We start from the raw sequence: 15,790 nt of genomic DNA on the forward strand, positions 1-15,790 counted from the left end.
TTGTTTAATTAACATTTAAAACAGACCGCAGCAGAAATATTATGCTGCTGTCACTTTAAGACCGGATGCATGGATCCAATATACTCCAATATACTGTACACTAGAGCAGCATGATTAATCGTTAAAAAATCACAATCTCGATTCAAACACCCATGCGATCTTATTCCTAAATGACAATGCTTCGCCTGTGTCTATTAAACCCTTGACAAAATCATACCAGGACATTCAAATCTGTGTTCACGCTGCCGCTGATCTACAGAGATCCAAAATTTAAATATTCAAATGATCAAAGAAGTACCAGGATAAAAGTTTATAGTTCGGATATAAACACTGATGTATACAGAAGTGATCAAAATAGAGCAAATCACCCTTTAAGAGTAACTGGCACTTCAGATAAAGATTGTATCAGTTGCATTGTTACACCAGTAGGTGGCGACAAGTGACTATTAAAAAAATAATTTGTCATTGAATCAGTCATTCAAGAGATTCGTTCAAAAATGATTAATCCAATAATGAAACAATTGAAGTATTTATGAATCATTCATTCAAAGAGATTTAAAAAAAGAAAATCATAAAATACATTTTAAATGTATTTAAAGAGTTATAAATATTTACATAAAAATACATAAAAATATTTCACAATATTACTGTTTTTACTGTATTTTTGATCAAATAAATGACATAAGATAAGAGACTTCTTTCAAAATTGTTTAGAAAATCTTTCAAACTTTTGAGCGGTAGTGTCAATGTAAAGCTCTTTAGTGATCCAGTTTAATATACAGTGTACTGTAATTTCAAACACATAAATACATGAAAAAGGTCACTTATTTTGCATCCAGTAGATTTCATTGGTCCGACAGATGGCGCGCTGGTCACTCCAGAGACACAAAGACAGATAGCGTGCACAATATTTCCCACCCCTCTCATGTAAACAGATAATGAATATGTTTAATTTTGTCCGTGTTTAGTTGTCATGTTCAACCCCCCGGACAAGCTTTTTGAGATTACCTAGTTTGAGTCTTTGTTTTGGATAGTCCACTCATCTCTGGGCTCCGAATATCATAGACGTTGTAATGCCACACAAGACCTGAAAGAAAACAATATATATTTAGATGGTCTTTTCCTGCAGTTATTGAAGTTTTCATTGGTGATTTGATGGATTTGAGAAGTTTGTTGTGTAAAAGATAATGAAATTACATAAATGAATCCAAGACAATAGTGTTAGGCCCACCCAACAGTTTAGAGCAATTATTTACATACGTGTACGTGTTATCGTACACATGCATTGAGACATTCATGGAATGTTTACAGGAAGTGAGTCTAAAGTATCTTGGGACAACAATTAAAAACTCCTCATCTTAAATTCTCTCTCCTAACTTTCTCACTCGCTTGGATTCTCCATAATGCTTTAATTGGTTCTTAGAAGAATCTTCTTTTAGGACGTTAATAACGTCTAGTTCACTTGCAGTTCATCTGTCATGTGTGTTTTTCATCCATGTTCCTGGATTGTGAACATTCCAATGTTATTCGCACACTCAGAGGTAGGATTTCCCATAATCCCACAGTGACATGCATTAATAACATAACCCGTCTCCCCCTGGATATCTTCAGTCTGATGAACCGTGTTAGTTTAAAGAACTCTGCTACACTCGGTTTGAGGGTTCATTGGGTCTCCTGTGGGGTCAAAAGGAGGGTGAGTGTGATCTCTGTATTCTCTCCATCTTCTGATTTAAGCAAAGGTGGATGGAGGATAGAAGAAGACAGTTGCTTCACTTATGTCATGAGATGGCATCCAGATGTAAAGGCCTCAATATACTTCAAGTGAAATTGAAGAACTAGTATGATATCATTTCGAACAAAATCAGGCCAAAACAAAGTTAGCTTGGAGTTCGTTTCGGGAGTTTGAAAAGTTCGCTCTGGCTGGTAAACTCCTCAATCTTCCATTGGTCCGTGGCAGTTATGTAATAGGTAGGTGTGGCTCTGAGGCTCCGCCTTCTTCTGTTTCAGTCGTCAAGGTCGAACATCTGCGAGTAAAAATATGAACACAATGGAGAACCACTTTATAGTAGAAAATGAAGTTGTAGTTTTCATTGAAAGAGATACTGACACTGATTTTTGTTTAAAACTGTAAAGCTTACCCTTAAGCGAAGAATGAACAAGATCTTCACCGTGAATATATCGGGCCTTAAAGGATTAGTTCACTTCAGAATTAAAATTTCCTGATAATTTACTCACCCCCATGTCATCCAAGATGTTTGTCTTTTTTTCTTCAGTAAAAAAGAAATTAAGGTTTTTGAGGAAAATATTCCAGTTTTTTTCTCCATATAGTGGACTTCAACAGGGTTCAATGGTTTGAAGGTCCAAAATGCAGTTTCAGTGCAGCTTCAAAGGGCTCTACACGATCCCAGATGAGGAATAAGGGTCTTATTTAGTGAAATGATTGGTCATTTTCTAAAAAAAAAAAATTTATATATACTTTTTAACCACAAATACTCATCTTGCACTGCTCTGTGATGCACCATGCGTTACGTAATCATGTTAGCGTAGGCGAAAGTACCGAGCAAGTCTTTACAAAGCGAACATGCAAAGACTAAGTCAGGCGCCCTTTACAAAAAAGGTAAAACAACGTCGGATGATTTTGAAGTTGGAGAAGAAAATGAGATGGAGTTTTTTGGCTGCGTGACTAGGGATGTAACGATTCACTCAACTCACGATTCGATATGATTCACGATACTGGTTTCACGATTCGATTTTCTCACGATTTTGTTAACAAAATGAGATTTAAATGAGAAAGTGTCTTTTTATTATTTCTCAGACAAAATGCAGCATATTTCTTTGTGAAATTGAAATATCTTTATAACAAAATGTTTATTTGCTCTATTACAGGCTGAACTATCTGTAGCCATTTAAAATTAGAGGCAACCATTGCATTTTAATCACAATCCCAACAAAGGTGTTGCATACATGCAGCATGAGAAGTTTTTAATTTAAATTAGATTGTATAATTTTTAACATTGAAGTAAAAACAGAATTTTTAGACTTTAGCTTTGTGAAATTATGCTACATAAAACTTCAGCAGACGAGCTGCATGAGAACGCAAATTCACTGTCTTGACAGCAGGTGGCACTTATGGAACAGCGGCAATACAGCCGCTATAAACAAAGCAGCGCTGTGCGCTAAAACTACTTTAAAATGCATTGTACGGAAGTAAGATAAAAAGAAAATGAAATCTTTGAAAACTTTTCTGAAAACTTCCCCTCAGCTATACATTCATATAAACCCCCGCCCCCAAATGTATCGCAGTTCATTTAGCATCTCAACCGACTTGAATCGTCAAGTTTTAATCTATTTTTAACCGGTTCCGGATGCATCGTTACATCCCTATGCGTGACCTTTCCAATGTGATTAAGCAATGCTTGGCGCGCCACATCGCAGAGGAGTGCAAGACAAGCATTTGTGGTTAAAAAGTGTATAATTTTTATTTATTTTCTTAGAAAATGACCAATCGTTTCACTAGATAAGACCCTTATTCCTTGTCTGGGATCGTGTAGACCCTTTGAAGCTGCACTGAAACTGACATTCGGACCTTCAACATGTTGTTCCCCATTGAAGTCCACTATATGGAGAAAAATCCTGGAATCATGTGACAATGAAGACTGGAAAAATGATGCTGAAAATTCACCTTTGCATCACAGGAATAAATTTTAAAACGTATTCAAATAGAAAACTATTTGGGATGCAGCCTGAGACCTGCTCTATCACTAACTATATCCATTTCCATCACACACACACACACACACACACACACACCTCTCTGTGATTGCAGCAATAAGAGCCACACCAGACAGACAGTATTTAGCATCCATCTCCATTCTCCTCTCAAACCCTGCCGTACAAACACCCCCATCCCAGTCTAATCCAATTCTCCAATTTCAGTTTCCTCTCAGATCAAACAGATTAGTGTAGTTGACGAGCCGTGTTCCCAGGGATCAGATAAGGTTTCTGCAGCGGGACACACCCTTCGCAGTCTGGCCCAGCCGGGCAGGCGACGAGAAGGCTCGAGAGAGATGGTTTTGGGGGTTTTTTTTATGGGTCATACCCTTTGGATTCCCTAAGAGTCATGTTACTATGAGAGTGTGGCGAGAAGGGACTCTCCTGGGAACGATGGGATGCCACGGAAATCCACAGTTATTGTACTCGGGTGTCATTACTCTGATGTATTTGTGAAAGAAACCTCAGGGTCTTCTGATGTGCACACAAGGGTAAACTGAGCAATATGTCAACACGTTGCTCACGTCCAGTGGCCTTATTTTGCGGACAGGTGAAGACACCTGTGCTATTACACCTGCACATATTCCCTGCAGGCCCGGAGACGGCTGTCACCAGCACATGAAAGCAACCCTGCGACACACCCTAACTATGGCCTTCCTGTTCCTATAATGCCCTCTGGGCATGGATGGGCTTGTTGACTTGTCTGGGATCACGTGGATGATCATGATGACGAAGAGGGAGAAAAAGAAAGGAAGAGAGGAAGATGCACACAAAGAGCAGTCTTTGTTTGATGTTATGAACGAATGCTATCATGTGTTCACATTTGCTCCCAGCTGTCGGCATGTTGCGTTATATTACTATTTTCCGACTTTCTTATATACACTTTCTAATATCCAATCTCATGAAGGAAGCTTTTTCCTCCCCTTTGTCCTCCTTCTATCTTCGTTTTTGAAATATGTTTGTCCCGAGCGCCCAGTGCTGCCGAGGGCAGGATGTTTATTCTAGCTCTTATCGTGTAATTTTAATGACTCATAATTGCGTGTTTTAACGATCTTTGCGTCGTCGAGCTGCACCCCGCCAACCCTTCCAACCACCGCTCGTTTTACTCTCAGTTTATCGGGAGACTGCGAAGGACAACATGGAGCTGCTCGGGGCCTTTTACCGCAAAAAGCTGCGGAGGAAGCAGAAATCAAATCTTGGACGGTCGGACGGGGCGCTGTGCAAGACTCCATCAGAGACTAGCGTCAACGGTCTGGCCACTGGACTCATCACCAAAGTGCTGAGACTTACTGCAAGGTAATTGCTGAATGTTCAGTAAGGGAGGATAGCAAGGGAATAACAGGTTGCAGATTGCAGGTCAGGTAATGGTAACCAGTCTCTTGGCTTGAGGAAGGCCTTTGACATGCTTTACCTTGACTACTTGCTTTATAAACCTGCCGAGATAAAGGGATAATTCAGGCAGAATTTAAAATCCTGTCATGATTTATTAACCCCAAGCCTGTATGACTTTTTCTTTTGTGGACCATTTTGGAAAATGCCTGTCTTTTTCTTGTCCATAAAATGTTTTTGACTTTCATTATATGGACAAAAATTGATAGGCCCTGAATAGGATTTCATATCTAATTCTGATTACATTTCTAATTCTAGCAGTCATTTCACTTGTACCCTTAAATCATGTTAATTTATACTGTGTATATACTATTATAGTATTTCTTAATATTTTTTTATTAGATTTTATTTTTATATTTTCAGTTTTCATTTTAATAATTAAGTTTTTGTAAATTTGTTAAGTGTAATTCTTTGTTTGTTTTTTTTTGTTTTTTTTAATATTACTATTTAGGTTTGATTTATTTTTATTTCAGTTTTCGTTTTAGGCCCTGTTTTAGGCCTTGTTTCTGAAAAGCTGTGGAAAAGCCAGTGTAGATGAGGATCGTTTTCGTTTTAAAACGAAAACGCACTAGTGTAAACGGGAAATAGTTTAGGTTTTTTTGTAGTTAGTAATTTTGTGGCGCTTTTCCACTACATGGTACGGTTCGGTACGGCTCACTTTTTGGCGCTTTTCCACTGCATGGTACGGCACGGTTCGGCTCGCTTAAATGGTACCACCTCGGTGGAGGTTCCAAGCGAGCCATACTGATACTAAATGTGACGTGTAAACACTGCAGATCACTGATTGGTCAGAGCGAATCGTCAATACCAGCGTCATTGGATTTGAAACATGAGACACCAAACCAGCTAGATATAAATAGTCAGTAACAGCCACCGCAGTATCATTTGTTTGCGCGACTTTTTTTAAACAACTTGCTTTAAACGACTACCACACACAACTTGAAAAAACAAATGGCTGTATGGTGGTCAATAGACGAGAAGCGGATCCACGGCAGTAGAGGCGGCGCAACTACACGATCAGTCTATAATCCCACCCACTTTGAAGCGGTACTAAACTGCAGTGGAAAAGCAAACCGAAAGTAAAGCGAGCCGAGCCGAGTCGTACCACACAGTGGAAAAGCGCCACTAGGCCCTGTTTACACTAATGATCCTACACTGGCGTTTCCACAGCGCTTCAGAAACGATTTCCGTCTACACTACATGACCGAAAACGCATGTCACTGGGCATGCGCGTTCAAGTGTTGCCTCTTTCGCATGTAGGCAGCTGCAGTATTAAAAAAAAAATCAGTGTTTAACTGCACAATGGCTGCTAAAAATGACAACTAAGTCAGAAAAGATTGCAGTTCAGTCTCCGTGTAATTTGTTTACACTGTCGTCAAGGATACGCAGAGCGAATTTTGGTCCGTTTGGAAACGCAGCCCTGGCATTTTCAAACTAAAACGGGCTCTGCAGCGTTTTCGAAAGTCTCCGTTTTTGAGGTCCGAAAAGGCCGGGGTAGTGTAAGCAGTAGCAAAAGTTATGCATTTTAAAATGAAGACACACTAGTGTAAACGGGGCCTTAAACTTATTTCAGTTAGTTGCCAAGACAATGTTTCTAGTTTTTGTTTTGTTTTTCATTGAATATTTATATTTGTTTTCAGCTCTATTTCAATTAACAACAACTTTTTAATAGTTGTAGTTTTAGTTATTGATGAAAACCCTGTTTATTCAAATTGCGATATATATGAGTAACTTGCTGTCGAGCAGGTAATGCATGGCACAAACCCAAAATCTCTATATGATTAATCATTACAGCAACTATTTTAAAAATGCAACATAATTATCCTCCTTAGATGAAACGACTCCGTTCCTGTGAATCTAGATAAGTACGTCAGTACTTCAAGATCAGTGTTTCCTGTTTACCCTCTCAGATTTAACCACAGTGGGTTCGAGCAATCATAAGGTGGTCAAAACGGTCTTCTGTTGTCTGCTCAGTTCTTTTACTTTGCTCAACATTGATTTTATTAAATGTTTTACTTGTGGAAGTCATTATAAAGGTTCTTGTCCAAATCTAGGCTGGTCATAAGGAATGGCCCTTTGGAAGAGGGTGTGTTAAAGCAGCAAGAAAATTACCTCCATAGCAACATATCATAAACGCCAGATGTTTTGCAGATGCAATGTCTGATCTGTCTTCACAGAGCAGGGTCAAAGTTCAAGGGAGTGGGTTGTTAAGGAAACAACTGTGTGTGGAGGCTAAGACACTTCATTGTCCTGAGAAATGTGATCATGTAGGTGCAGCTTTGTGGAGGAATTCACAGCTCCTCAAACAATGACCTATCTTTTTTATTTTACAGTGATATAATAATAATATTTCTTATTTGTTTAATATTTAGATAATAACATCTAGCTGACATATATATATATTTCATAGTCATATTGATATGTAATTGCACTACAATCAACACTCAAGTCCTACAACTTTAATGATCCAAGTCAAACCCAAAGTTCTAGAACGGTGCAATTCTAGAAGATCACTAAGCGAGGTACAGTATGTGCTACATTTGCCCAGTCAGCTGACTGAACATGATCTTTAGTCTCTTACTGGCTTTGTCTTTCTGGCTACTGATCTCACACCATCATTAAAGACCTTAGTAGGTCACTTCAGTCAGCAGACTGGTTGGGCACAAACTGGCAGCGTTTTTGTGTGTGTGTGTGTGTGTTCAAATGTCTGGAGCAGCAGTAGGCACAGACAGTCTGCTGATCGTTATGTGAAAAACATTCATTATGTTCCACGCAGTTTGAATCCAAAAATGTTTTTGTTTTAAACAATGCCGGCATTCTTGCCATGTTTCGAAAACATACTTCAGCACCCTGTGCCAAAACCAGAAATAGATATGCATTTCCAGTTTCCCAGAACTTTATTTCTCATTCTTAGGAATAGATGTTTATAATACATAAATATTTGTAACATAAATTAAGAACTTAAATTCTTAGTCCAAATATTGGTTGAGTTCAATTTGTCAGTGGCTAGATTAGGAAGTATCTATTTACTGATGTTTACACAGTGAGATTCTGGTTATAATGCAGTGCCACATTCTTCAGGGATGTTTTGATGCTTTATCCTCAGTGGCCTTGACTACACCAGACAATGCATGCTTTATGCTTACATTAGAGTGCTTTGACTTGTCACTAAACTATTTCCGACTTTTGTTTTTGTATTTTATTTTATTTATTTTTAATTCTAACTGCTTTTGCTGTAGCATAATGTGTTCACATTTGTGTTTTCTTCGTGTATTTGAGAAGGGCATGTATTTTTACATTTCTTCGAATCACTCTTTCCCAGACGGAGTGAGCCTGGATCTCGACCTCATTCCTGGCATTCTACGAAGCTGGGCGAGGGCCCTCAGGACTCAGAAAGCATGATGCAAGTCACCCAGGGTGGTGTGGGAGCCCCCTGGCACCAGAGCTACCACTCCAGGTCAGCACAACTCGCACACAAATACACATGCAATCTGGTGCATCTAACCGTTTCTGTTTAAGAGCAAAGAAAATAACAGTATTTTCAAGCCTTGATTGTTTCCATCTCATTTCCCATGTTGCATTCTTTCTGTCTTTCTTCATCGGTTTGTTTCACAAGGATAGCATGTCAGATTTGACCGAGATACAATAGTGAAGATGACATTTTTAACAGTTCCTAGCTACGCAATTGAAGGATCGGCCAACACAGCTTAGCAATAATCCACTGACAACAATGAAGTCATTTAAGAGAGAATAATATGTGTGCTTTGTATGGGTTGCAGCACCTGATTTGGCTTCATGAGGTATTTCCTTAAAGTTGCAACCTCTTGATACACAAATATGTATATCACATACACAAAATAATTTTAAATAATTAGCTCTTGAGGGTTATTTCAGTGGCACGTGGATGCATATGCATATATCAGTAGCTTAAAAAGTCCACAAACATGACCGTTAGTAGATATAAATGTTGATTATTTTGGTCAGGCATGGCTCTGTTGTCTTTCTGTTGGTGGTTTCTTGTTGTGTATGATCATAGCATAAGCAGAGGACATGTTTTATGTAGTTGCCCAAACATTCAAAATCCTTGTGTGCTTGTTATCTGGGTCATTATCACTGTATTTAGACCAGAACGTTCAAGGGCCATCAGTGATGACACTGAAAGGAAAACATTTAGAGTGTTTGAAGAGGACCAGAAAGCAAAGCATTGACGCACAGTCTAATGAAAAAAAAAAACATTCTTTGGGATGACACTCCCTCAACAAACCCTCTAAAGGTTCCCATGGCGATGGTCACCGTGAGCTACACCAATAGTGTTCCACTTTCTGAGACCTGGTGGTCATTGTTTGATGGACTGACCTGTGATTGGCTGATCTAGTTCTTAGAGGGGTGACTGCAGAGCTGTTGACAATGGGTCAGTGACATCATGTTAATTATGCCAGCAGAAATACCAGCGGTCTGGTGCCAGCTTTCAGAGTCCGGCAATCACATACCCATACAAGGGCACGTAACCAGGGCATCACCACCATGATTCCAACCTTTACGTAGCAGATTCCCACAGTCGATAAGTTTGGTAACAGATCTAACAGTGTAGATTTGTCACATTATCCTCACATTATCATGGACGAGAGAACAGGAAGTATGAGTAAATTAAATCTCAATGCAAATTCACAACAGCTTTATAGATTTCACGGTTTAATCAACACCAGCTATGTTGTAAATAGTCTAGACATGATTAACATCAAATGCATTGTGACAGTTATTCTTATCAGAGACAATCTTTATACTTTCTGGAGAATAACTGAGTCACAGGGATTGCAAACTGAAATTGTGATTATGAGCCCATATTTTTTTTTAAGAATCAGTAAATCGATGTCTTTGATGTCTATCCAAGTTTGCAACAGCTACTAATTTAGCTCAAACCGACAACCACAATAGTATCTCAATCTGCCGATATATTACCCCTGTAAAACTCTATTATTGCTCTTAGGCATATTCTTATCTTTTTTTTTTCCCACCCTAGTAAAATGATCAGAATGACTTCAGTATTTCATTCCATGTTGTTTTGTCCATTGTTTTATGCCAATATACCATGAATAATTTAATAGATTTTGTAGTAAAAACTGCTGACTCAAGTTATTTTGGGTCAGTGATGTTCATAGTATATTACTCATGTTTGTTTTTTCTTGCAGTGCCTCCACCACAGACCTATCAGGATTTGAGACGGGATTCCTTAGGAAGAGCCCGGATCAGTACAGTTCCCGGGGCAGCATGGAGAGCCTAGACCACACTCACCCAGCCTATAGCTCCTGCTATCAACTATCATCATCCAAATCCTCCAGCAGCATCGATCACCTGCACAGCAAGCGGGATTCTGCATACAGTTCCTTCTCGACCAGCTCTAGTATCCCAGAGTACCTTGCCGCGGCACCATCGTTTAACAAGGAGAGGTCATATTCCATGGAGAACGTTCCACAGAGAGAAGGGATGCAACAGGCCGATATACGCTACATACGCACCGTGTACGACCCCCAACAGGGTGTGTCTGAAGAGCATGAGATTACCTCTGCAGCATTAATGAGGACCAATGACAGCAGAGCACAGTCTAGAAGTGGGAATGTCTCGGGCATGATCTGTCATCGTGGCAGCAGTAGTAGTGGAAGCAGTGGGAGCAGTGGAAGCACCACCAGCTCACAACGCCACAGTGTTGGGACAGTCTGGGATCCAGCTCAAAACCGGCACTCCTATGAGAACCTAAAGGGGGCGCCAGCTCCTCCATTACGCAGCGACAGTTATGCAGCATTTCGCAACCATGAGCGTCCCAACTCTTGGTCGAGTCTTGAGCATGCTCGCTCACAGCGGGCACTTAACAAGGGTTCTTGGCATCACTCAAGTGGTTCTGTGGCAACAGGAAAGTCATCGTTTGGAGCTGAAGGTCAGTTGCACACTGTGATTGAAAAAAGCCCTGAAAGTAGCCCCACCACCAAACCCAAACAAGGTTGTCCTCAGGCCGCACCTGGCCGCCTCATGCTACCCACCAGCATCTACCCTGTTCCACCACCCGAGCCACATTTTGCACAAATACCAACCAGCAACCCTAACTCTGGTAGTGTCTACCCAGCACTGGCCAAGGAGAGCAAGCAAAATCATCACTGTGACCACTTAGGTGGACCAGTGAAAGAGGACAGGGTCACCTTTGAAAATGGATACCAAAGCAATTCTCCCAGCCCAAACCCAGTACAAACCTATGTTTCATCACAACCTAAGCTCTCCGATAAAGTGCAAGATGACACACAAGTTAAACCTGTTTTTTATCGGCCTCATTTGCAACCACAAGTGCAGAAGTCACAAACACCATATGTACCCCAGGAGAGGAGGGACCCTTACACCCCTGTGCAACCAAGAGGAGAGAGGCCAAGGTTTACTCTTGGTATGGAAGTATACGACAACTACAGGCCACCTCGAGATGAAGAACAAAATAAATGCGAGCAAAACATCCATCCAGACCCACTTCACACTGGGAAAGTTGCACAGGGACAAGTTGCTCAAACGTACAGAGGAAACTTCGTCCAAACTCAAGGAAGTGACCACCTAGTCAAACCTCCAAGGCACCACAGTGACTCTAGTGCTCTTCAGCAGAGAGGTCAAGACTTTGATCACCCCCTGACCAGACTGGAGAATGCACTTGCTGAGGTTCAACGAGGCGTCAGTCCTGAGAGTACTGCTAGCCAATGCAGTGTCCAGAGTGAGCGTAGCATGTCTGTGCTGGAGAAAGTAAGTCATTTTGAGAGACAGCAAGTCAAACCTCGTAGTCACAGCAGCCTCTCCTACTATGGTTCTATGGCTCGTCCGAGCCAAACACCAAGACCTTCCAGTGCCAAGAGCTCCTTCTCTGGTGTGGAGGATGTACACAACATGTTGGAGAGAAGCAACAGCTCAATCCCTCATGGGAGAACTCAGAGTACTTCTAGCATGGCAAGCTATGATGGACACATGGAAGCACAGCAGGATTTCCAAACCAGACGTGGGAGTAGTGATCTTATCCAACATCGCCAGCAAAAAGAGCCTGTTGTAAAGACCTGTCTTCAAAGAAGTAAGAGCACCTTTCAGCTTGGTGAGGGGAATGGTAAAGACATCCAGGGGAAAGGTGACATTCAAGACATCTTGGGCACCATCCAAGACACATCTTTTAACAGAGCATATAGAGACAGCATTAAAGATGCCCAGTCTAAGGTTCTCAGGTCAACTTCCTTCAGAAGACGGGACCTTAGTGTTAACCCTCCACCAGTGCCAGCCAAACACATGTCCCTAGAACGAAAAGGACCAAGTACAAGTCCCAAACCAGCTACAACATCTCCACATACTCCAAAGGAACGCCATGTTGTTCCTGTTGAAGCACCAATTAGAACCTCTCCTCCTGAACTCCCTAGTGTCCCAGCTGTTGGACCCCCAGTTATACGGATCTGTGGACGCAAACGGTTCACAATGGAGCAAAAGAAACGATCATATTCCGAGCCTGAAAATATGCATGAAGTTGGAGTGATGACTCAGGAAATCAGTCAGGCTGAGAGGAATGTTCAACAGCAGTTTCTGGCGAGTGAGACGAGTGTTGCAGACCGACGCAGGATGTTTGAGCAGGTGGCGAATCGTAACACTGAGCCCAGATTTTTCTCCTCCAGGCCTGATTTGAAGCAAATGCAGCAAGATGCCTTAGTTGAGTACATGGAGCGCAAAACAGGTAGAAGAGTAGACGGACGTCCAAACCGCCCACATAGCGCTTATCTACAGTCTGCTTCCTCTTCCGCTGACTTGCGGAGCCTCAACTCTACCCCAAGTATGTGCTCTTTGCAAGAGCCGGGACACGATGGCTTCTCTGGTGGTATACGTAAAGCCTCTACCCTTCCAGCGGGAATGCAAAGCTCCTTTTACCCTCTCAGGGGCATGCAAAACCACACACGCCCTGAGTCACAAGGCACAAATTCTGAATCCCATAAACCAGACCCAACCCTGACCAGAAACACCCTTCCACAGCACCTGGAGGCCATTTTCGAGAGAGCCACATCAGCTAGAAGCTCAGGGAGGTCAGCTTCAGCTGAGGATTTGCTGGACCGTAGTGAAGAACGTCCCATTCCCCAGCACTTCCGCTCCAAATCATCTCCAGTGGAGAACTTTAGTCAGGTAACAATCATTTATTTGTTGGCAAACAAGCCAAGGCGAACTTGACTGTGTCATTGGTTAGATCTGAAGTGACATGACTTCATATCACACAAAGTTAAACAGTAACCGTGTTCATGGCAGAGCAGATTTGAACTCTCCTATTGAATAATTGAAACAAATTACTCACTCAGAATTCCCCTAGCTAGCTTTTTGCTTAGGAAAAACTCTCAGAATTGAAGAGAATCAGTTCTTCTTAGAAGTAGCTACATTCTTGACACCCAGTCTCAACCAAACTATAGAATATTTTCTTGTGACTTTTTGGTTGAAGAAAATCAGTGCACAAGTCTTCAACCAATTATGGTACTTGGTGGTCTGTTGTAGGGCAAAGGAGCAGTTCCTTTCCTAGAGATGGGCAGATAATAATTTTTGCACCCACTCCTGGTGCTCCACAGGAAGAGGCTAGTGCTCCTCACTTCCTGTTTGGTGCCACAGAGCCTGGGCTGTAGTCAGAGATCTGACAGATGTACAACAGATAACTGCACTTCTTCTGTGCCAGAGGGGAGGAATTGGAGATAATTGACAACTCGTCATGGTTTTGGGTTTGAAATATTTGGAATGGTTAAAAAGGCCATTTATCTAAGGGAATAATTATCCTTTATGTAAACGATAATGGTTCTGGTATGTTGATGACCATGTACAGTAGGCGCACAACTATCCTGTGAAATCCCAGATTATTCACGAATTCCAAAATTGGAAATGGTTTCAGGCCAGTAGATAAAATACCATCATGATGACTTGCCACTTACTAATATTGTGGTTTTACGTAAACTTAAACATTCTGGCCATGAATAAATCATCAGAACCAAGCACGGCATTCAGGTCACAGTCTCTGAATACAACATACTTCAGCTATGAGGATGTTGTCCTGCTGTGTCTCTTTTTTATTAATGGATCTTAGTTTATCAGTAGTCATGGCATGCGCTTGAGTTTAAAATTAACATGAAAGTCCTAATGTTCTCTAAACTTGTGGTAACCATAAAATAATGATTAACTTCCTGTTCCTGGTATATAAACTTGTACTATTTTTTTGTTGACACCTCTACCAGAAAGGGCTACAATACATCACCTGCTCAAATAAAACATTATTTGTTCTTTTGTTCTCTTTTTGTCTAGGACTTCTTAGCCGGAGAGTTTCAGATGTTTAAAGTTTCCTCCAAGGAATCCTCCGAAAACAGGTTTGTGTGTATAAATATATACATAAAAACCATTTACTTCCATTGTTCTACAAATAGAGCCTCTTGAGTTCTGTATTCATTGAGTCCCATATAAAATAAATTGTTGAACATATCCAAAGTGAATAAGAATAATAAGGTTTTTTGTAGAAGAATAATGTAGATCAGTCCTTTAAAGAGCAAGAAGCAAAGAAATTCTTTGCAAGTTCAAAACTGAAACAGTTTTATGGAAATATTTAACCTTAAAAGGTCTTAAATTAAGGACCGACCCTTAATTGGTCAGTGCCAGTGATAGGAATCCCACTGCAGCTATTTTTGAGTTTGTTTTGAGCCATGCAAGAATTCCCACCAGGCTTTGACGGACAAGTTATTTGCATTTAATTTACTTTAAAAGTGACAGGTATTGGAAATCTGACAAGCACAATTTGATGCTACTGGATGTTTTTATATCATATGCATTTGTTTTAATAGGGTGTTGGCAAACATGGGACATAAACAGCCATCATGTTCAGCACGTACAGAAAGGAGTTACCAGCTAAACCAAGGTCCTGTCCAGCAAAACGCACCTGTGTTGAGGCGAGAGCGTCAGAGACATTCAGACCGGCCAAGAGCGATAAGCGCTTCTGGTCTAGCTGCGTCTGTGGGACTTCCTTGCCCTTTCACTTCACCAGGCACTTCCGCCAGCCTCGACTGGCATAACGGAGACAGACTGTGTCAACCCAACCTGGATTCTATTGCTTTTCCCGAAACTGGCCCGCAAAGTCCGTCCAGAGCGCTGGGAATGGTGCGGCAAAACTCCAGCGACACCAGCACTTCTGAAGACACCCTGAAGGACTTCCCGTGTCCGGTGGCCACTCCGTCACCTCCGCACCCAGAGGTCACGGGGTCACAACTTGCACGGTCATCCGATTCAAAGCCGCCCACCCTTCCCAAGAGCCCTGACTCCCCAGCAAAGCCACTCCTGTCTCTTCGAATCTCGGAGTCTAATCTTCAAGATGTTCATAGTATAGCTGTGCTGCAAGATGATGATGAAGTGTTTTTAGCTCAACTGCCACCGCCACCTTCACCTCCACCACCACCACCACCACCCATCAGAGAGACAGAGATTACAGAGGACTTCCCGCCTCCTCCGGATGTGGGTCTGATGGAAGCTTTGCAGCATCCAGGACCATTACAGCCCATCAGGTAAACACACACTCCTTGTTGGAACAACATTTTTATCAACTAATTAGATCTTAGGGATA

At 41.4% G+C, this 15,790-nt stretch overlaps 1 protein-coding gene across 5 annotated transcripts in view; it reads left to right on the top strand.

The window, feature by feature from the left end:
* The window catches only part of shroom3 (shroom family member 3), a 66,785-nt gene that overhangs the window by 40,856 nt on the left and 10,139 nt on the right, over positions 1 to 15,790 (top strand). For 4 of the 5 annotated variants that reach the window (XM_051877828.1, XM_051877829.1, XM_051877831.1 and 1 more), the window contains 4 exons: positions 8,483 to 8,617; positions 10,350 to 13,335; positions 14,488 to 14,549; positions 15,018 to 15,731. In XM_051877828.1, coding sequence (XP_051733788.1) covers positions 8,483 to 8,617; positions 10,350 to 13,335; positions 14,488 to 14,549; positions 15,018 to 15,731 — 3,897 coding nt within the window. Of the gene's footprint in view, positions 1 to 4,877; positions 5,068 to 8,482; positions 8,618 to 10,349; positions 13,336 to 14,487; positions 14,550 to 15,017; positions 15,732 to 15,790 lie in introns of those variants that run through there. The other variant, XM_051877830.1, reaches the window with a different exon arrangement.

This window comes from Ctenopharyngodon idella, chromosome 21 (assembly GCF_019924925.1).
Source record: "Ctenopharyngodon idella isolate HZGC_01 chromosome 21, HZGC01, whole genome shotgun sequence".
Lineage (NCBI taxonomy): Eukaryota > Metazoa > Chordata > Actinopteri > Cypriniformes > Xenocyprididae > Ctenopharyngodon > Ctenopharyngodon idella.